At 44.4% G+C, this 21,734-nt stretch overlaps 1 protein-coding gene across 4 annotated transcripts in view; it reads right to left on the minus strand.

Annotated features, from left to right (window-relative positions):
- The window catches only part of trip10a (thyroid hormone receptor interactor 10a), a 159,786-nt gene that overhangs the window by 78,804 nt on the left and 59,248 nt on the right, over positions 1-21,734 (minus strand). For 3 of the 4 annotated variants that reach the window (XM_060942583.1, XM_060942584.1, XM_060942585.1), the window contains exon 2: positions 7,315-7,430. The exons of the other annotated variant lie outside the window; for it this stretch is intronic. In XM_060942583.1, coding sequence (XP_060798566.1) covers positions 7,315-7,430 — 116 coding nt within the window. The remainder of the gene's footprint in view (positions 1-7,314; positions 7,431-21,734) is intronic. 4 annotated transcript variants of the gene reach the window in all.

A 21,734-nucleotide genomic window follows, 5' to 3' on the forward strand; every position in this document is an offset into this window, starting at 1 on the left:
TTTATTTGCGGTACACGTGCATTATTACAGTACTACTAGGCCTATTTAATAAAAGATATACTTTATAAAGTAATATAGTCATTGGCTGTCCATTGCTAACGATGATGACTGCTTCATTAGGATGCACAGAAACACAGATGGTCTGTGAGGCCTGCACCAGACCAGCAGAGCCACCTGCAGCGGTGGCACAAATGGCCTGGCCAAGCCGCCACGGAACGTCTGGCCTCGTGAACTCTTGCATACTATTCTCCTCTCCTAACGAAGCACCTTGCACAGTAAAGTAAGACAAACCATGTCGTGCCCCCATCGTGTTGTGTCTCTGGACCTCCAGACCTGATGCCAAGTGGTGCGCAAAAGTGCCACAGACCTGACAGGTATGGAAGTTGCCCCACAGTGACAACTGACTTGCTGAGTGATGCCATCCATTAGCCATTTAAGTGGCTCTTCCGCATGCCATCTGGTGGTGTGCCATTGACACTGTTGGGTTCATCTGTCACGTCCCGCCGACAAGCGCCCTGCTGCCAGCGCCTTATTGGTGATGTACTATTTAACCCACAGCTAGAACCCAGGCAGGTGCTACTACTCCGGGTCAGAGTGGACCTGGGAGCAATGATGATGATTAAGGGGTAACACCACCTGCCCCAATATTCAAGTCTTCCCGGACCTGAGATTCACCACCGGTTGCAGTTTAAAAAAAAAAAAAAGAAGTCATACCCATGACTAATAAAGTAATATAACAGCCTAGTAAAGTGTTTTATAACACTTGGTGTGAATTCTGTTCACTGAGGAGTCTCGAAATAAAACGTTCAGCACAGACTCCAAGAAAAAGGACAGAACATTCAACTCTCAATGACCGTGCAAATCGAAGAAAGTAAAGCTGTTTTCTGGAATGCAGAAACCCAGTGAGAACACCACATACAGCTTGAAAAACCAAAACATCTCAGCTGATTAAAAAGAGGATAAAGGTTATTTTATTCTGCACAGAAGAAACGAACTTTACCTCCTGTGCTTTGGTGTTTATGCCAAATCATTACAAAGAACATTCCAGAAAGGTTACTTGGAATTATGAAAGATTACATGAAGTGTTTCTTCGAGAAATAAAATGTTACCAGGCTGATAAGTTAAATTTATTTTCTTTTAAAATTTACTCGAGAACTGAGTCACTCTGCTTGAGGACTTAATACCTGGCTGTTGAGCAACACCACGAGCTGGCCTAGTGGTTAGCGTGTCTGCCTCTCGATCGGGAGATCGCGAGTTCTATTCCCGGTCGGGTCATACCAAAGAACATCATAAAAATGGTACCTACTGCCATTTGGTAGATGCAAGTTGGGAGTCAAACTCTGGTGGTTACCAGAGGACCTCCCACCTGTAACCCTAGGTGTACAGACGAGAGGCCGAGGGCTATAGAAGCAGAGCTCGACGCTGCCCAATGCGCCTTAAGGGCCTGGTTAGTACCAGGACAGGAGGCTGCCTAGGAAGACCAGGGTACGGCACGAGAAGGACTTTGACTTGTCGGGCAGCATGGTGGCACAGCAGCAAGCGTTGGCACCTCACAGCTTCAGGGGGTTCAATTTCAAGTTCTTTATTGTCACATATATCCCAGGAATGTAGGTGTGCCACAGGGGAGGGGGTGTAAAGTGCTGATATACGTTTAAGTGCATTTGGAAAGATAAGGTCAGTGGCTGTTCAGAATCTGATTGCTTTTGGGAAAAAGCTGCTATTGAAGCAGGTGGTGATATTTTACTGGAGACCAGAAGGGTGAAGAGAGCATGGGCAGGATGGTTGGCATCCATAAAGTTGGCCTTAGCCCTTCTCCAACACCGAGTGGAGTAAAGGAGATTGGAGCTGATGGGGTTCAGGTGCAATGATTGTGGATGCAGTCTTAATAGTCCGTGGTCCTGAGCATTCAGGTTTACCAGCCATGCCATGATGCAACCTGTCAGGATGTACAGCGGTTGAAACTCTCCAGAGCGCTAATTACCACCCAAAAACTTTTTAGCTTCCTCGGGAAGGAGAGTCTCTGCTGAGCCTTCCTGAGGATGCAGGTGTTGTTGGGGGTCCATGAAAGAGACTGAGATCTGGACGCACAAGAACCTGCAGCTGCCGACTCCCTCGACAGGTGCCGTGGATGGTGAGTGAGATGTGATGGCCTCTGCTCTTCCTGAGGTCTATAATGAGCTCATTTTTATCAACATCTTTCAGGGAGAGGTGGTTGTTCTTGCACCAGACAGTTAGGTCTGTTACCTGCTCCCTGTAGATACCCTGATCGTCATTACTGATGAAGCCAATCACAATGGCGTCATCTGCAAACATGATTCTATTGCCCTCATGCAGAGCCATACAGTCATGGCTGAACATAGTGTACAGCAGTGGGATGAGGCAGCAGTCTTTTGAGACACCCGTGTCGATTACCTTTTACAGATTTTCACTATCTGAGGCCCGTTAGTTAGAAAAATCAAGTGGCAGATGGAGCTGCTCAGACCGAGGTCTCCGAGCTTCAACGCTAGTTTGGATTGAAAAGTGGTGTTGAAGGCAGAGCTATAAAAATCACTCAACACCATCCAGATGGGTGTTTTTGGCTCAGGCTTAGGCTGAAGCCTGTAGAAGCACCTGTCTGTATGTGTACGTTTAAGCGAGGTCGAGTGTGTTTAAGAACGTAATTGGCGTGCCAGACTCTGGTAGCGATTCCACAGTTGCAGTGCGGCGCTATGGCGTCCTGACTATGCAAGTGCCATGTTACATTACCCAAGTTCGCAATGTAATCCTCTGTGGCCAAGCGGTCTAGAGCACTGTCCAGGAAAGAAACGGATTTTGCAACATCTGTTCAAATCCTGGCGTTGACGTAAAAGACTGAGCTCAGACCTGAACAGGTCTCTCGTTCCTTCCCAAATGTCCCAGGGCAGCGTGTCGGGTAACAAAGATGGCATCGTCCACAGATCTGTTGCACCGGTACACAAACTGAAGTGGGTCCAGGTTAGCAGGTATAGAGTTTCATATGTCCTCTCTGTGCCCATGCAGGTTTCCTCTGGGTTCTTTGGTTTCCTCTATCTCCCTAAAACCATGCCAATAGGTGGACTGGCAAAGCTAAACTGTCCCTAGGTGTGAATGAGTGCGCGCGCACGCATGGTGCACAGTGTATTAACACCCAGTGTTTCCAGGATGGGCTCTGCATCCACCGCCACCATGACCAGGATAAAGCATTTACTGAAGATGAATGACTCCTGGACCAGGTCACAGAGGAACTTATTCCTTGAACACTGGATGTGAGGTGGGTATACACACCACTCCATCATGATTCGTTTCTTATTTAAAAATGAGCCCAGTGTTTAGTCAAAAATGCAAAAACTGGCAAACCACAGGTCCTACGAGTACATTATCTTGAGTGATGTTACTGCAGTATTTTACAGTAGCAACTCATCCAAAGGACTTGTATGGTGGAAGTGCCACATCATTTAAGACCATCTTAAAATTATAAATCATTTAATTCCTGATCTGGGTTTATTAGTTTAATCAGGAACACTTTGTGTTAACTATACGAAAGAAAAAAATAGAGACCAAGTGTGAATGCAAGCTAGAAACAGATGAATGTTCTAGAACAATAAATACCAAGACTTAACAGTTATTTCACGAAATAGAGTCGTACATGAGCTGATAGCCGACGAGGTGCATAGCACTGAGTCGGCTATAAACCATGTATGACTAGATTGAGTGGAATAACTGTTTTATTCGATCCACATTCACTGGATTTTGAGAAAGAGATCATTTTTAATTTTTTGCAAATTTGATAAAATAGAAACTTTATACAAAACATCCGACAAAATCATTTCCGCTTAGGCGGACTTCTTAAAAACCTAGTGACTTTTTTTTTTTTAAAAAGGTGCTGTCTTGATGTCATGCCAAGGTATAGAATAGCTTTAGACGTGTATTTAGTTCTTCCTTGGACATTTCAGTTCTGTAATTTTCAAACTTTTGAACCAGTCATTTAAAAAAAAAATTATTTTTTTTATTTTAAAAAATGCTTAAAGATGAAGATTGCAAACAAAATTGGTGAAATCACAAGAGCAATTTGTGAAAAATGCTGCTATAATAATAAATAATAATAATACTTTTTTTGGGGGGGGGGATACATTCTTACCATCAAATACTTCCATTCCATATTTTGCTGCTTTTTTTTTTTTTTTGGGGGGGGGGGGGGGGGGGGGGGTCATTTTCGAGTAGAGTTTTCATTTCTGCCACTTTGTTTTTCTCTACTCATGGTACATGAGCTGATACCCTAGTAGTACTAGAGTAGCCAATCAGAGCGCGCGACTGCTCATATCCAGTGAATGTAGATAGAATAAAAACAGATTTTGAGAGCATGCACGTGACGTCATGAGGTCACGTGATATTTGTTTATCTGCTATCTTGGACGGCATGGCCGCGCATAGAACTTAGACGAGCCCGTTCTAATTATCAAGTGTGTGGAAATAGATCTTTCGAGAATGGTTATATCTTGTTCAGCATTTGGTTGTATCAATAGACAGGGCCAAAAGGAGGGCCTGTCATTTTATAGATTCCCCGCAGACGAGGAGAGACGCGCAAAATGGGTGTCCGCTGTGCGAAGAGGAAACTGGTACCCCAGTTCTACCAGCCGAATTTGTAGTGAACACTTCATATCAGGTAGGTGTAATCTTCTAATTCAATACTCCTAGTACATCTGCCAAGTTGATTTTCGGATTGAATGATAAACGTCTTAATGCCACTTACCCGTGAGGTTATCAAGTAGACATTCTTCTTCGGGACCTTCCAGAGGTATAGTTGGGATACCCATCCCGCAACAAAACATTTATAAGCTTCCAGGCTCTTGTAAGCTTTGAGGGCTTTGCCAGTGTAACACGATTAACAAGAAAATTGTAAATGTCGTGGTAGGCCAGATCGGGCAAATCGCCGGCACCGCAGCTCCGAATTTCCCTGAACAAGGATTGCGGCAAGTTGTACGGATCTGCAATCCCCAACCTGGAACACTTTTCCACGTAACGCTGCCTCATGTCACCTTCAAGATGCTGAACAAACTTAGACAAGTTATCGCGCGATGTAGATGGGATATTCTCCGAATTTTCTTGGGGATTACTCCCTGGATCCATTACGCTCGTGCAAGGTAAACAATCCTGAAGCCGTCCAATATGGCGGAGTAAACACGGACGGGTCACGTGACTGCACATCCTCTATAGCCTGGCAAGCCAGACTAAACATGAATATTTAGTCTGGCCTCGCTCGTAGACATTTCCAAAGCGGGTAGGAGGAACAAACCGCTGTCTTTCAAACTGTCTCTGTGCGTATAGGCCAACGCTCTGACCAATCAGCGCAACAGTGACTGTGACGTAGTCAGAGCGACAGAAAGCAGTGGGGGAGGCCTTGAAATAAATAATTTTTCAAAATGCGTATTAATTAATAAACAGGTTCTAGATATTAAGAAGTTTGGAGATAATGACCACAAGTTTGGAGTCTGTACCACATACACATTTTTTTTTTCAAGTGCTTTTCAAGGGTTTGCTTAAACTGTTTTTGAGAGTTTTTATTTAGTGGTGTTTGGTGAAATAATTTCCCTTAAATTTAAAATAACGGGAAAATAAGAAACAATCAAAAAGTAATGTTTCAAAGCTGTTTATTAATTCTTCGTACTGCACAAACTAGCCCCATCCTTTTGGCTACGAGCGGAGCCAGCTGGTAGATCAGACTTTTGCCATAGCCGGTCGGCAAAACAGCGAAAACGTCCTTCTTGAAAAGGAATGAGCGGAGAGCCTCTTCCTGCTCATGTTTCAACGAAAACTCCAAGTCTAATTCTTCTAAAACTGATTCCAAAGCGGAGTCAAACGAGCGCTGTTCACTAGCCGTAGCCATCTTTCCTGCTGTGCTTTCTCCAGCGTCGCGCAGCCTTGTTGTCACTCCTGCAAAAGCCCGCCCAAAGAATCCAAACAAAAACCTTGCGTTGTGATTGGCGGGCACGATTTGATGCCCGGGGTGTTTTGTTGATATGGTGCGAGGCTAGACCCACTCGTAGGCAAAAATATTTTTGGCCGCTAGGCGGGTGGGTCTAGTTTACTAGGCTACATCCTCTATACAATATAAGGCATTGCTCATTAAATACAACAAACAATGTAAATCATTGGCAAACTGTCGTGGTATAAAATGAATAAAATGCTTCTGGGTGTGCCGTTAGAGCACAATAAACAAAAACACTACAGTACTTTGGGGTTGCATTGGTGCTGATACACATTATTTTCTTACAACAACATGAAGTGTTGGGTTTTGTACCTTATATAGATGCAATTATTATCTCATTCATCTCATCTCATTATCTCTAGCCGCTTTATCCTGTTCTACAGGGTCGCAGGCAAGCTGGAGCCTATCCCAGCTGACTACGGGCGAAAGGCGGGGTACACCCTGGACAAGTCACCAGGTCATCACAGGGCTGACACATAGACACAGACAACCATTCACACTCACATTCACACCTACGGTCAATTTAGAGTCCCCAGTTAACCTAACCTGCATGTCTTTGGACTGTGGGGGAAACCGGAGCACCCGGAGGAAACCCACGCGGACACGGGGAGAACATGCAAACTCCGCACAGAAAGGCCCTCGCCGGCCATGGGGCTCGAACCCAGGACCTTCTTGCTGTGAGGTGACAGCGCTAACCACTACACCACCGTGCCGCCCTGCAATTATTATTATTATTATTATTATTATTAACAATAATAATACTCACACACACCCACCCACACCTTCTTGTTCGCCAGAAAGGATGTCCTCTATGTTCTGTTTATTTTTCACCCTGAAGAGTGCTGAGACAGTTTTTAAAAAAAAAAAAAATTGTTTTGTTCCTTCCACTCTTTTACTTTTCTCAACCACATCCGCCCTGTCATGTGGCAGTCTGCTCCCACTTCCTCTCTTCAGAGGGAGACCCGGGGGACAGGAAGAGCCACATGAAGGAGCGCAGCGATAGAGGCCCACTGGCCAAAAGACAGGCAAACAGAGAGAGAGAGAGAGAGAGAGAGAAAGAAACAGAGCAGTAACAAGGAAGAGAAAATAAGTGACAGATATAACCAGAGAGAGAGAAACGAGAGAGTGAAAAAGCAGAAGAGACAAAAGAGAAAGCGAGTTTGGGACGAGGGCAAATCCTGCCTCTCCAGAGACCAGACAAGTTCTGTTCCGCTCTAAATCAGTCATGAGGCCCGTATCAATTTCTCAAATCATCTAAAACTGTTCCGCACATGCACACGCACACACCTTTATCTGTACTAACCTGTCCGATCAGAATGTGCTCATTCTCACCTTAGCTGCTTGGCGTAGCTTTGCTCGATCTCTGTGCGCTCCTTTACGAACTTAATGTACTTATCCACCAGATCCAGCCCTGACTGTGTGTGTTTCTCAATGACGTCATTCTGATCCTGTCGAGGGAATAAAAAACACAGAAGATTACGGTCAGATAAGGCACCGCAGTAAAGTGGTGGAGCTGCAGGACAGATTCATGTTTTGATAACGTCTTGTACGTCACGGTGAAAACCGTTGCGATCTGGTGTGCAGGAATGACAAGCATCCGACATCTTAGTGGTAAAAGAATAACTGTGCGTCGCTAACCCGTTACAAGGACAAGCAGTGGTAAAGGAGGAGGAGTTTACAGCTGTTTAAAATGATCTAGACACAAATAGTGGTTGAAAAAAAACGCCTTGCTGTTTTTCTGCTGAACAATGGAGAAATAAACAGATATTACTTACACCACACACACACACACACACACAACAAAAGCTAAACAGCGTTTCCAAGTGAAAAATCATATTTCCAGCGTTTAAATTGATCACCACGGCTCCAATCTGCACCCCAGATCTTCCTGCTGGAGAACCACCGGGGGAAACGACTCCATATTAATGCCTGTGGTTTCGGAACGGGATATTCGACCCTCAGGCATCCACATACTTTTGACCGTAGTGTAGTTTAAGCTACGGTCACACTACAGCTCGCGATGGGTTCTCGATGAAAACGAGGCTTTTTGGTGACGATGCATGGCGATATACAGGCGAGCTAAAAGTTGTGGGTCACACGGCAGGCGAACACTTGACCGTCACACCTTTGCACGCACAAGCAGCCACGCCCACTCACAGGACCCAGTCGTTATGTGAAACACCTGATGCTGGTTTGAGCGCAATCAGCACGAGCATATAAGGACACAGAGGCTTCGCGAAGTATTATCACCACCACCACGGTCACGATTGTTTCTAGCCATGTTTATGATTCTGGTTTTGCTTGCGCTTTGTTTTTATAAATAATAACACTCTTCCTGCACTTAGAACCATCTACCGGCGCATAGCTGACAGAATACTTCGCAAAGTCTTTGTGAAAACAGCGTCCTTATGCTGATTGTGCTCAGATCAGCATCAGGTGTTTCCCATAATGGCTGGGTCCTAATGGCCCTTTTCCACTACCCTTTTTCAGCTCACTTCAGCCCGACACGGCTCGCGTTTCGACTACCTCAGAGCAGCACGACTCAGCTCGCTTCAGCCCTACTCAGCACCCAAAACTCGCACGGTTTTGGAGTGGGGCTGAAGCGAGCCAAACCGAGCCGAGTGGGGCTAGGGGCGTGAGCAGACACTCCCCTGTGCACTGATTGGTGAGGAGGAGTGTCCTCACATGCCCCCACACGCCCAGCGAGCACGCTGGGATCTGTAAACACCGTAAACCCGGAAGAAGAAGAATTACGAATTACGAGAATTTCTGAAGCCTTATGCGCCTCGCCTCATCTATACGCTCTTGCCAGTATCTGTTGGCGTTGTCGGTGACAACAAGCCACAGCACCAAGACCAGCAACACTAACGACTCCATGTCCTCCATGTTTATTGTTTACTATCCGGGTCGTGAGACTACCACTTAAAAGGTCACTGATGTCACTGTTTGCGCCGCCTAACGACATCACGTGACGTCCACCCACTTTCACTAACTCCACCCAATGTGTCCACCCACTTCCAGCCAGCACGGTTCAGCGCGGCTGTAGTCGAAATGCAACTCCAACAGCCCCACTCAGCACGGCACGGCTCAGCCCAACTCAGCTGCATTGGTAGTGGAAAAGCGGCATTAGTGTGTGCACAAGGTGCTCCGAAAGATCCCCCGAATGTAAATACACTTCAAGTCTCAGTGAAGGTTAAGCTATGCCGAGCCACTGTGTAGAGTCATGGATTCGAGACAAATACCTCTCAACGGGCTCGATGAAGGTTCCCCAAGCTTCAGGAAGTATTCCCAAACCCATCTGCAAGTATTCGCTGCTTAGTTTGCCGACGAAAACGTCGCCACCGAATTTCAGTTCATGCATTGAAATTTTTCGCAACGTTTTTGGCCACTCATGAGGTGGAGGCACACCAAAATACAACTCGTGAAGCTCGGAGAACATTCCCCGTGCATCGCACAACTGGTGGCGATGCTACCGAATTTTCATCGCCAAGTATCCGCAAATTAAACCCATCGCCAGCTGTAGTGTGACCAGGGCCTTATCTGGATAGCCACTGGTAATATTTACGTTGTTAACTGATGTATCTTTTTATTCCTTTTCTGAGCAATGCAATATTTATAATTGCTGATAAAAATCGCAGATGATATTTGCACACTACTTATTAAACCAGTGAAAGAAACACTTTACTAAATGAATACTCCTTTCTGATTGGTCAACTACAGCATTCTATGGTCTATTATTTCAATATAAAACAAGTATTACGGATCGTTGCTGTGGACCACGTCATAAACGGAAGCAAGACAATAATTTATAAATGAATAAAATATTTTACGTCAAATTACCGATTTGTTTAGAAAGCAGTCATGTAATAAGGATATAAAAGGATAAGAAAGCCATTATTGCATATTATTACTAGGGATGTCCCGATCCGATCACGTGATCGGAAATCGGGCCCGATCACATGGTTTCAGACTCGATCGGAATCGGGCATTGCCTCCCGATCAGGGATCGGATATATATCTATACAATATATTCTCATTTTTAACACATCAATAGCTATGCGTTGGCACAGAGTGAGACCAGACCTCTTGTCTCAACACAGCAACATCAACGCGTGCGGCATGACATCACTTTGTAGCGGAGACGCTATTGGTTATTGCTGCCTGTTGCCGGCAAAGTTGAACACGGAAGCAGTTCGAAGCGGAAAGCAAAGCATGAGATCTTTTTTTTTTCGTTGGATGACAAAAGAAACGGGCTCAAACCTGAAAGGGTAGAAATGCTTGTTTTCATCAAGAAAAACGTTCATTTCCTTAATTGAAATTACTGTACACCACTGTGAGATGCGTTCTTAAAAGCAAATTACCGGCACTGTGGCACTTGATTTTTTTTATTTGTTTACATTCCTGCCAGGTATTTTAAGGTTATTTTTTAAAATTTGTTATTTATTGTTCAAACTGCCTCACGTAAGTGCTCTGTTTGCTAACGGAGTTGTTGGATGTTAAAATAAGGTGTTAAATAAAAAATGAGGAACATCCTGGATCCGTTTCTTTCCTCGTCTTTATTTTTTATGGATTATAAGAAGTATCGGATCGGGACTCGGTATCGGCAGATACTCAAAATCAAATGATCGGTATCGGATCGGAGGGCAAAAAAACCTGATCGGGACATCCCTAATTATTACACATACAGGACACTTTTTCGATGGAATAAAAACAATGTGTTCTATTCCCTTTTAGCAGGTTTCATTCGTTTGGTTTGATAGCATGCAATATTGTTAGCATTTCACTTATCCTACGTGTATTACGTCATTCTACCCAATCAATAGAGAATGAGCGTTGAAGATGGTTTAGGATACTGCGTGGCGGTCAAGACAACAGATCACTCGTCGGAGCTGATGCGAATATCCAATGAGAGGGTTTTCTGCTGTGTACGTGCACGATCATTTCTTTGTTCGCCGGGAAAGAGAAAGACGCGCTGAACACCCGAAAGGCTACTAAAACTTAGATTCTTCACACGCATTTCCAAGAGAAAAACATACCAACAGATATCGAAAAACTGGAAGAGAGACACATCGGAGACGTAAAACATCTGCGCTAGTGAGTGACGATTTGTAAACAAATATGGCCGCCAGGTTTGCTTTGTTGAAAACGGAGGATTTTGAGAGAATTTTGGCTGCCAGGTTGCTCTGCTGTGTGTCGCTGTTGACGTTGATTTTAAAAGTAACTCAGTAAATTACACAAAGAAATGAATACTCAAGTCTGAGTGAAAAAGACTGTCGCGAGCGTGCAGCGTGGAAGTAACAAAGTGAATTACAGAGGGAAATGAATACTTAAGTACGAGTGAAAAATACTGTAATGAGCATGTGTGGAAGAAGAGTCTGGAGACAGAAATCTTAGTTTCTCGGTCGTTAGCCTGTGCTACTTGCTCTTCATAGCACTGGCTTGACCACTTTATTAGCATTCGCGAACACTACTGATGCACGCTACACCGGCTGGAAGGTGACGTCACTGCTGTGCTGACTCGCAGTTAAGCTCGCATTGGCCTTTGAGAATGCTGTTACGGAGAGAGAGAATGTGTGTAATAATAATAATCAGGCTTTCGTCTAAACCGGGGAACAGGGGTGCTGCGCCCTCTTACTCTCGGCGTGCGCCCCCTTACCGAAATGCCAATTGAACCCTTAGGCACTTGTATGCTACTGAACAACATGCAATCTTTCTCAAAACGATCTTTTCTCCATGAAAACATCCCAGCAACACCACGTGACAATGTGTCTGATCATCAAATACGTTATAATTACTCCAAAAATATTCCAATCATAGTAGATACACCGCCAGACGGTGCAAAAACGATCCGAATTGGCGTTTTCCAGACTGAGGCGCCATGTTGTTTAGCTGTTTACTTGTCGCGGCTGCTCTCGCGAGATTTGACATGGGTTACATACAAGGTCAGCGGACTTGTCGAGCGAGATTTCTCGAGACTGAATGACCTTTCACCCACCGGCGCCGGAGCTTTTGACAGAAGTAGTTCGCGAGTTGTTTTTGTTGACACTTGGGCATTTAAAGATGTCATCCCGCGGCACGAAGCGGAAGAAAGCCAAAGATTGTCCGGGGCAGAAGATGATTACTTCTTTCTTTTTCAATGTTGACAGACAATTTGTTACAATTTCCCTCTCAGGTAGCCTCAGAATGTCCCATTGTAGCCTCAATTTTTCAAAAGGCTTCGCACGGCGGGGGGGGGGGACGGACAACCGGCACCATCCCCGCCCCGCTTTGCTCCCTTGCCATGGTGAGCGCCCTTGTACTAAATTTTTCTAGAAAAAACCCTAATAAGAATGGCTGGATTTTTTTTTTTGGTGGTCCATCAGATCTATTCCATTCAGCTAGCACGATTATGAATGAGTCGAAGACGAGTAGCTGAAGGTAATACATCTGATACACCACTCAACGCCAGCCAATATTATTTAAAATAAACCCCTTCAGGGTGATTCAAATGATTGTGTAAAATGATATTTCTTGTTTTTAACCCCCCCACCTGACATCCTGTTGATGCTCATGCTCTGAACTTATAACCTTGCATGAGCTTCATGTGATCAGCGCTGGCAGCGAACACTTTTCCTGTGCTTGTCCAGCCATTACGCCAGTTTTAATCCAGCTCTTCACACAAGTTATCAACTCTCCGGTCTTAGTGACATCACGCGAGCAGTCAAGTTTGTACCCGGCTTGTTTTTATGGCCGGTCTCCACCTCAGGAGCTCACATACAGTCAAGCCAGAAAGTCTGCACACCCCTTTCACCTTCTCCACGTTTTATTACATGACAGACTTATTCTACAATAGATCGAGTTCATGTTTTGTCATAAAATTCCACACAAAATAGCCCATAATGACAAAGTGAAAGCAGGTTTTCAGACGTGTTAATTTATTAAAAATCCAAGTGTAAAATACAAGTGTGCACACCCTTTGATAGGACACCCAAAAGTGAGCTGAGGTGCATTTTGTTTCACTGATACTGCTTGAGATGTTTCTACAACTTAAGTGGAGTAAATTCAATTGATTGGACATGATTGGGGATTGCCAACACCTGCCTATATAAGGTCCCATAGTTGACCGTGCACATCAGAGCAAACTCCAAGCCATGGGGTCAAAGGAATTATCTGCAGACCTCAGAAACAGGATTGCGTCAAGGCATAGATCTGGAGAAGGGTACAGAAAAATTGCTGCAGCTTTAAAAGGTCCCAAAGAGCACAGTGGCCACCATCATCCGTAAATGGAATAAGTTTGGAACCACCAAGAATCTTCCTAGACTTGGCCGCCTGGCCAAACTGAGCGATCGGGGAAGGCGGGCCTTGGCCAGGGAGGTGAGCAGGACCCCAAGGGTCTGACAGAGCTCCAGTGTATCCTTGTGGAGATGGGAGACCGTTTCAGAAGATCAATCATCCAGGCAGCTCTCCACAAATCAGGCCTTTATGGTAGAGTGGCCAGACAGAAGCCACTCAGTAAAAAGGCACATGACAGCCCACTTGGAATTGGCCAAAAGGCACCTAGAGGACTCTCAAACCATGAAAAACAAGATTCTCTGGTCCGATGCAACCAAAATTGAACTTTTTGGCCTGAATACCAAGCGTCACGTCTGGAGGAAACCAGGCACTGCTCATCACCTGGCTAATGCCATCCCTACAGTGAAGCATGGCGGTGGCAGCATCATGACGTGGGGATGTTTTTCAGCAGCGGGAACGGGGCGACTAGTCCTGATAGACGGAAAGATGAATGCAGCAAAGTACAGCGAGATCCTTGACGAAAACCTGCTCCAGAGCGCTCTGGACCTCAGACTGGGGCGAAGGTTTACCTTCCAACATGACAACGACCCAAAGCACACAGCCAAGAGAACAAAGGAGTGGCTTCAGAGAAAGTCTGAGAATGTCCTTGAGTGGCCCAGCCAGAGCTCAGACCTGAATCCAATTGAACATCTGTGGAAGGAGCTGAAAATGGCTGTGTACCGATGCTCCCCATCCAACCTGATGGAGCTTGCAAGGATATGCCAAGAGGAATGGGCAAAAATGTCCAGAAACAAGTGTGCCAAGCTCGTAGCTTCTTTCCCAAGACGCTGTGAAGCTGCAATTATTGCCGAAGGTGCATCAACCAAGTATTAGGCTAAGGGTGTGTACAGATATGTAACACCTAAATAACCTATTTTTATCAGTAAAATACAATAGCTTATTTTCTAAAAACCTGTTTTCACATCATAATTCTTGGCGATTGGGTGTAGATTTTTGTGGCAAAAAATGAACTCAATCTATTGTAGAATAAGTCTAACGCAATAAAACGTGGAGAAGGTGAAAGGGGTGTGCAGACTTTCCGGCTTGACTGTATATCATCTGATATTGCTGGCCACGAGCTTGGGAATCCTGAAAGGGATAATCCAACTGTCAACCTCCGCGACAATGAGCTTTTCGGAGCACGGATTTAGTCAAGGGATGAAAAAATCATCACAGCGGCACATATTATTGGTTTCCTGGAGAAACTGTGAGCGGTGACCTCCTGCTGTGAAAGTAGCCAATTATCAGATCAGCCGTGTTTATTGATGAATAAAGTTCCTCTCTCGAACAGGAAGTAGAGGCCTGCTCTGAGAAACTCAATGATTTCAGCACAGAAATCCAACCAACTCAGAAACACACACAATGGCGTGTTGGACGACAGAATCAGGCACTTAGGAACATCTTTTAAAATCAAACTGGAGCACTGAAGGTACTCCAAGCGTTCTTCATTCAGTTCCTGAGTTCACAGAGTTCCAAATAGGACGGTTTACGATCAGGAAACTGGCTCTTTCTATGATAAGGGGTTACTATTTTGTGACATGCCACTCAAAATTTAAAACTGCAAGGAGACCTTTAAATATGGGATATAATTAATAGTTATAGTATGTGTGTATTTTTATATAAAAAACAAGGAGGAGATAAGTCTCCCACTGTGCTGTGCAGGACACCACACTGAAAACGGTGAAAATCTGGGGTCGCGTGTAACCTGGACACTGATTTTTGAGCCAAATGATTTGCAAAAATGGTCATGATTCCTCATAAGGAAAATAATAATGGAACTCTTAATAGAGAAAAGTATTTCAAAAATAACAAGCAGGAAAAAATAAATAAATAAATAAATCTCATCTCATCTCATTATCTGTAGCCGCTTTATCCTTCTACAGGGTCGCAGGCAAGCTGGAGCCTATCCCAGCTGACTACGGGCGAAAGGCGGGGTACATCCTGGACAAGTCGCCAGGTCATCACAGGGCTGACACATAGACACAGACAACCATTCACACTCACATTCACACCTACGCTCAATTTAGAGTCACCAGTTAACCTAACCTGCATGTCTTTGGACTGTGGGGGAAACCGGGGCACCCGGAGGAAACCCACGCAGACACGGGGAGAACATGCAAACTCCGCACGGAAAGGCCCTCGCCGGCCCCGGGGCTCGAACCCAGGACCTTCTTGCTGTGAGGCGACAGCGCTAACCTAAATAAATAAATAAATAAATAAATAAATGCGCAAACTGGCTCTAACCATAGAGATGCCAAAATTGACAAACATAGGATTCGCTAGCGAGCCGTGCAGCCGTGTTTTAGCCTATACGGCCAATTCTCAAAAAACGGCCTATAAATTTATACGAACCCGTGCTAACCAGTTTTGTGAAATAATTGTGCGTTTCTGTGGACATTTTTGTTGACGATCAGCGGTTTCCCGGGGGCGTGCCCGGCGCTTTCCATATAGGGAAGTTAAATCAAGAAAATCAAATTTACCACCAAAAACATAGCGTTCTTATTGGTCAGACTTCGAAATGAGACTTGGATGGAAGCAAAATACTCCGAGTTTTGAGAGCTCTGCCGGTGAAGCTTGGCAGGTTTAGAACGAGTAGGTCATGTATTTAGATAAATATCTTCGTGAGTTTAACAAACAAGCCTGATAAACATATTGACAAACTTTATAATTTCCTACGCGCCCACTGCCAAATAATATCATAGGCTTTTAAATGACCTAAATTAGATGAAGCATAAAATGCCCCGTTCCTCAGTTACACCGGACTCGGCGTGCTGAGAGCCCACTTACACGTTCATAAAAGACTGTTCCCATGGTAACGGCATGATCATCACTTTCACTCTTTTGGTTTCCGTTGGTTTCTCTTTCGCCAAGATTTACATTATTTTAGAGTACTTTCATAAACTACCATTATTACTGAATTTATTGTATTGTTTACAGTATTTACATTTCAAATAACTACAGGAACATTTCCTTTCACTTGTAACTTAATTTCACTTATTTTTAACTCCTCTTTATTACACTTAACAGAATCAAAAGGATTCCTAACATTCTGTGATGTAACATTTGCATCATGTATATTTCGTAAAATCAAAACTTGTTCAAGGGATCTATTATTTTCAGTTGTGTGTATATGTGTGTGTATATATATATATATATATATATATATATATATATATATATATATATATATATAAATAAAAGGGATGTTAACCGATGACCGTTTGACCGGTGGTTAACCGAATCAACGTCAACCGGTTAATTTTTTTTTGGTTGTCGGTGAAAAAAAAAAAAAAATCAATCGTTTTGAAGCTGCCGATTTTGGAGCGGAGAACCTGGAATTCTGTGTTGTAAAAGTTTGGGGCGTGCCATGCGGTGTAAGGACGACAGCTGACAAATCAGAAACACCCATTCAGTCATGTCCCGCCCCAGTTGAACACAGCTGCCACTCGGCGAAAGAAAAGAAGTGTAGACGCAGGCTTTTTAGCTTACAAATTACTATTCTGTTTGTTTTTTTAATTATTATTAGAAGGCACATGGAGTTTAGTCCTGCCTTGGCCAGTGCATTCTGAAAGTATGTTTCGGTCTGTAGCCAACAATGCATGTTACTGCAGATCAGATCTCTCCACACAAACTAAAGGCGCAGATGCCGACTTTTTCACGCCTTTTTCACGGACTGTAACGGCATTTGCTTATGGAGTAATTTTAACACAGAATTTACTCTGATGAAATTATTCAGACACTCCAACGCCCCCCCCCCAAAAAAAAAATCAGATCTGCACGAGCCGTGAAAAAGGCGCGCCGCTTGCATCCCTGTTTAAACTCATAGGTTAACCGACTTTAACCGGCTAATGAGGCTCGGTGGTCGGTCACGATTTTTTTTTAGTTTTCGCCATCCCTAATTTTATTTATTTATATATATATATATATATATATATATATATATATATATATATATATATATATATACACACACACACACACACACACACACACGGCGGCACGGGGGTGTAGTGGTTAGCGCTGTACTAGCGCTGTACTGACTTGGTTCAGGCATACAAAAGGAGTACAGGTCCCATATATGCGTTTTTGATTTGTCGCAAGACCCGTAGAATTTGCATGTGCAGGACCAAAAGCGGGCGGCACGGTGGTGTAGTGGTTAGCGCTGTCGCCTCACAGCAAGAAGGTCCGGGTTCGAGCCCCGTGGCCAGCGAGGGCCTTTCTGTGTGGAGTTTGCATGTTCTCCCCGTGTCCGCGTGGGTTTCCTCCGGGTGCTCCGGTTTCCCCCACAGTCCAAAGACATGCAGGTTAGGTTAACTGGTGACTCTAAATTGACCGTAGGTGTGAATGTGAGTGTGAATGGTTGTCTGTGTCTATGTGTCAGCCCTGTGATGACCTGGCGACTTGTCCAGGGTGTACCCCGCCTTTCGCCCGTAGTCAGCTGGGATAGGCTCCAGCTTGCCTGCGACCCTGTAGAACAGGATAAAGCGGCTACAGATAATGAGATGATATATACACACACACAAAAATCTGCAGAGTCGGCTGAATCGCATGTGTTATCTTTGTTGTATAAAGATGTATTCTGTGTAATAGGACTTGATTGCAGCAATTTGCACTTTGTCTTAAGTGCACTAGAAATTATAGTTTAAGGTTTCTGCTTTTAATCGCAGGAATTTGTAGACGTTATTGATAATTACAGTGACTTGTAAAGTTCTGGTTCATCAATAAGAAACTAACTTTAAACTTTATAACATTTTATTAAGTTAGTAAATGTGTGTTAAATGCCTAATAAAAAAATTTACCCCCGCCCCCCCAGCGCAACCAAGTTACACTCCCTACTTTCCGAAAAACACTCCCAAAACTTCCCAATCCTGGCTAAGCCCCCGCTGACAAATGAGAAAGTGTCGCATCTCCGAGCACAGCAGAGCGAAGCGAGGATTCCTATTAGGCCGGGGCTCGGCCCCCAGACACCAAATTTCAGGGAAGCTCAGAGATGTAATCTTGTACTGTACCGCACAAGCTCAATTTTCCAAACTCTCTGGGGTTCAGATAACAGCTTGTCCTGTAATACAGTGTTCCAGGAGTTTCATCATGATCAACAACAAAAGCCAGAGTTAAAAGACAAAAGATTGATGTCGAGCGGCGGCTACAATTATCGACACCTTAATGATCTTTTAGCCGTTGCAAAAGTAGAAAAGACTTTCAATATGTAAATTGTGTGTGAATAATTACTCAAACTTCCACGGGGGGGGGGGGTTGATTCCCGATCACTTATGGCCCTTTTCCACTACCCTTTTTCAGCTCACTTCAGCTCGCTTCAGCTCACTTCAGCCCGACACGGCTCGCGTTTCGACTACCAAAAACCAGCACGACTCAGCTCGTTTCAGCCCTGCTTAGCCCCTAAAACTCGCACCGTTTTGGGGTAGGGCTGAAGCGAGCCAAACCGTGCTGACTGAGGTTGGGGGCGTGAGCAGACACTCCCCTGTGCACTGATTGGTGAGGAGGAGTGTCCTCACATGCCCACACACGCCCCGCGAGCGCGCTGGGATCTGTAAACACCGCAAACCCGGAAGAAGAAGAATTATGAATTACGAGAATTTCTGAAGCCTTATGCGCCTCATCTATACGCTCTTGCCAGTATCTGTCCGCGTTGTCGGTGACAACAAGCCACAGCACCGAGACCAGCAACACTAACGACTCCATGTCCTCCATGTTTATTGTTTACTATTCGGGTCGTGAGACTACCGCTTAAAAGCTCACTGAATCAGTGACATACAGAGCATCGTGGACGAGTTCGCGGAGCGCAAGGCTCGCCGTATGCCCTTCAAATAATGCGCGCAGTAGGCTATTGATGTTTTATTATGAGCCATGTACAGTATGTCGCCGAATGTTTTTTTGTTTCTGAGTTACATGTTCGTTTGAAGGACTTAATGTACAAAATAACATAGTTGCACCCCGTAGTGTTGAAATTGGTAAACACAGTGCATTCAGTGAGGTTTGCACCGCCCTCCTTTTATTTCTGACTCTTCCTGTCACCGTTGCAGCCTCTGAGCGCTCATTCGTATGCCCTTCAAATAATGTGCGCAGTATAGGCTATTGATGTTTTATTATGAGCCATGTACAGTATCCTAATGTTTTTTGTTTCTGAGTTACATGTTCGTTTGAAGGACTTGATGTACTAAATAACATATAGTTGCACCCGGTAGTGTTGAAATTGGTAAACACCGCAGTTGCGGACATTTTGTAGCCTAAAATGATGTTATGATAAGCTTTAATAAAGTGCCCGGTCATTTGCCCCGCCCCCGGCCCGGCTCTGACTTGTTCCGCCACTGTCACTGATGTCACTGTTTGCGCTGCTTAACGACATCACGTGACGTCCACCCACTTTCGCTAACTCCACCCAATGTGTCCACCCACTTCCAGCCAGCACGGTTCAGCGCGGTTGTAGTCGAAATGCAACTCCAACAGCCCCGCTCAGCTCGACTCAGCTCGACTCGGCACGGCACAGCCGCGTTTGTAGTGGAAAAGCGGCATTAGTGTATCAGATCACATGACCGGTGTCCACAGTTATCGCCATCCAGAGGATTTATTTATTTAAAAAATAATAAATCCGTATGTGGTATTAAGTTAAAACGGTTTTGGTTCAAATTCATTTTACACAGACTTGTATTTAGTACAAAATATCTTTTACATAAATATCTGGATGTCGGTGCTTACAGAAACGAGGAAGTAATTCTAATGTTTGTAAACGAACTGACCATGTTTAACCTGCGTCAAAAAATCTTTTTGTCCCACTTTAAGTATTTTCGTAGATCACGTTCGTTAATCAGACGTTGTTTGTATTGATTTCTAGTTTACCAGTAAACGTCAACAGGCAATTGACATTCCAACCACATGAAAATCCAGGTCAAAGGTTGCATGTCATTCCTCGAACCAAAATATAAAATGTCTACTGATATTGTAATATGTCGTATATATTTACAACAAACTGGAAAAAAAAAACTGAATGGAATAGAAAAATCTGAATATTTCACGCATGTTTTTAAATACTCGGAATTTCATTCTGTTCCAATTCTATTTCCTGCATTCGGATTCCAAATACTCTATAAACATTCCATTCTGTTATGAATCAGAAAAGAGAAAAAAAAAAAATCAGCACTTTTATTGACATTTATTTTTTTAAAAAGTACTTCATCTACTTCAACGTTACATAAAAATCGATCCATAACAGTTGTAAACGTCAATTCCACAGGGTGTCAATAACGGTGGACACCGCTGAAAGTGATCACTATTATCGACACGTCACGTGACTTCTCAAATGCGTGTTTAGATACAAAATGGCGGCTGTCAAATGAAAGACTAAGGGCGTATTCACACCTACGTTGTTTGGTCCGGACCAAACGAACCAAATTTCCCTTGGTCCGGACCTTTTGGGTTGGTCTGAACACAAACCACCGAACTCTGGTCCGGACCAAACAAGCGGACCGAGACCGAGCTGCAAGGTCGGACTCGGTCCGGACCAAAGGAACCCTGGTGCGGATCTTTTGGAGGTGTGAAAGCAGACCGGACCTAATCCGACAGTTTTGCTTTTTTGTACCTCGGGAGCTTCCGTCGTTTGTCGAGCATTATGGGAAACAGAGTCTTGACACTCCACCGCAAAGTGCAAACACTGTTTCGGTTGTCAAGGGAACCTTACAACAGTCGTTCAGTCATTCAGACCAGTGGTAGGCTAGACTACAGAGTACAAAAAAATGAGTAGGGGGCAAACGTGGGCCGAGGAAGAAACGCGTACCCTTGTGGATATATGGGCAGATGTCCACATATCTGAGCTTTTGGAGAGAACACACAAAAATGCCGACGTGTTTGCTGTATTCAGTGAGAAAACGAAGGAGAAGGGGTTCACGCGCTCCCCAGAACAGCGCTTTGTGCGCGTGTCATCTCTGACCAATAGCTGAACGACCTCAGGGCGCGTGGCTTTGTTGACAGATTTTGGTCCGCTTATTAAAATATACAGTGTGAAAGCGAACCGCACCAAAATGAAAAAAAAAAAAAAAAAAAACATTTGGTTCGGACCAAAGCAAGTGAACTATCGAACTATCCTGGCCTGAATACACCCTAAGGGTAGAATATCAATTCGCATATTTTATCGCAGTTGTCATGTCTCCAACTAGTCGCGGGCTGTCGCAGCCCAGTGAGATACACTCGCACTTCCTGTCTCACGGAAACTGACTTGAGAAGGGTTCGTGACGGCTTTGCGACACCAGCGACGCATTTGCGGCGATTTTGAGAGAAATTCTGTCGGACGGATTTTTTGAACATGTTCAAAATTTCAGCGACGAAGGAGCGACACTGCGACTCGTGCGAGGAAACTGAAGCCCCGCGCATGTTTCAAGACACTTTTGAAACTCTCTCATGAATAACGTTCGCAATTTGTCTCCAGCTGT

This window comes from Neoarius graeffei, chromosome 16, assembly GCF_027579695.1.
Source record: "Neoarius graeffei isolate fNeoGra1 chromosome 16, fNeoGra1.pri, whole genome shotgun sequence".
Taxonomy (NCBI): Eukaryota; Metazoa; Chordata; class Actinopteri; order Siluriformes; family Ariidae; genus Neoarius; species Neoarius graeffei.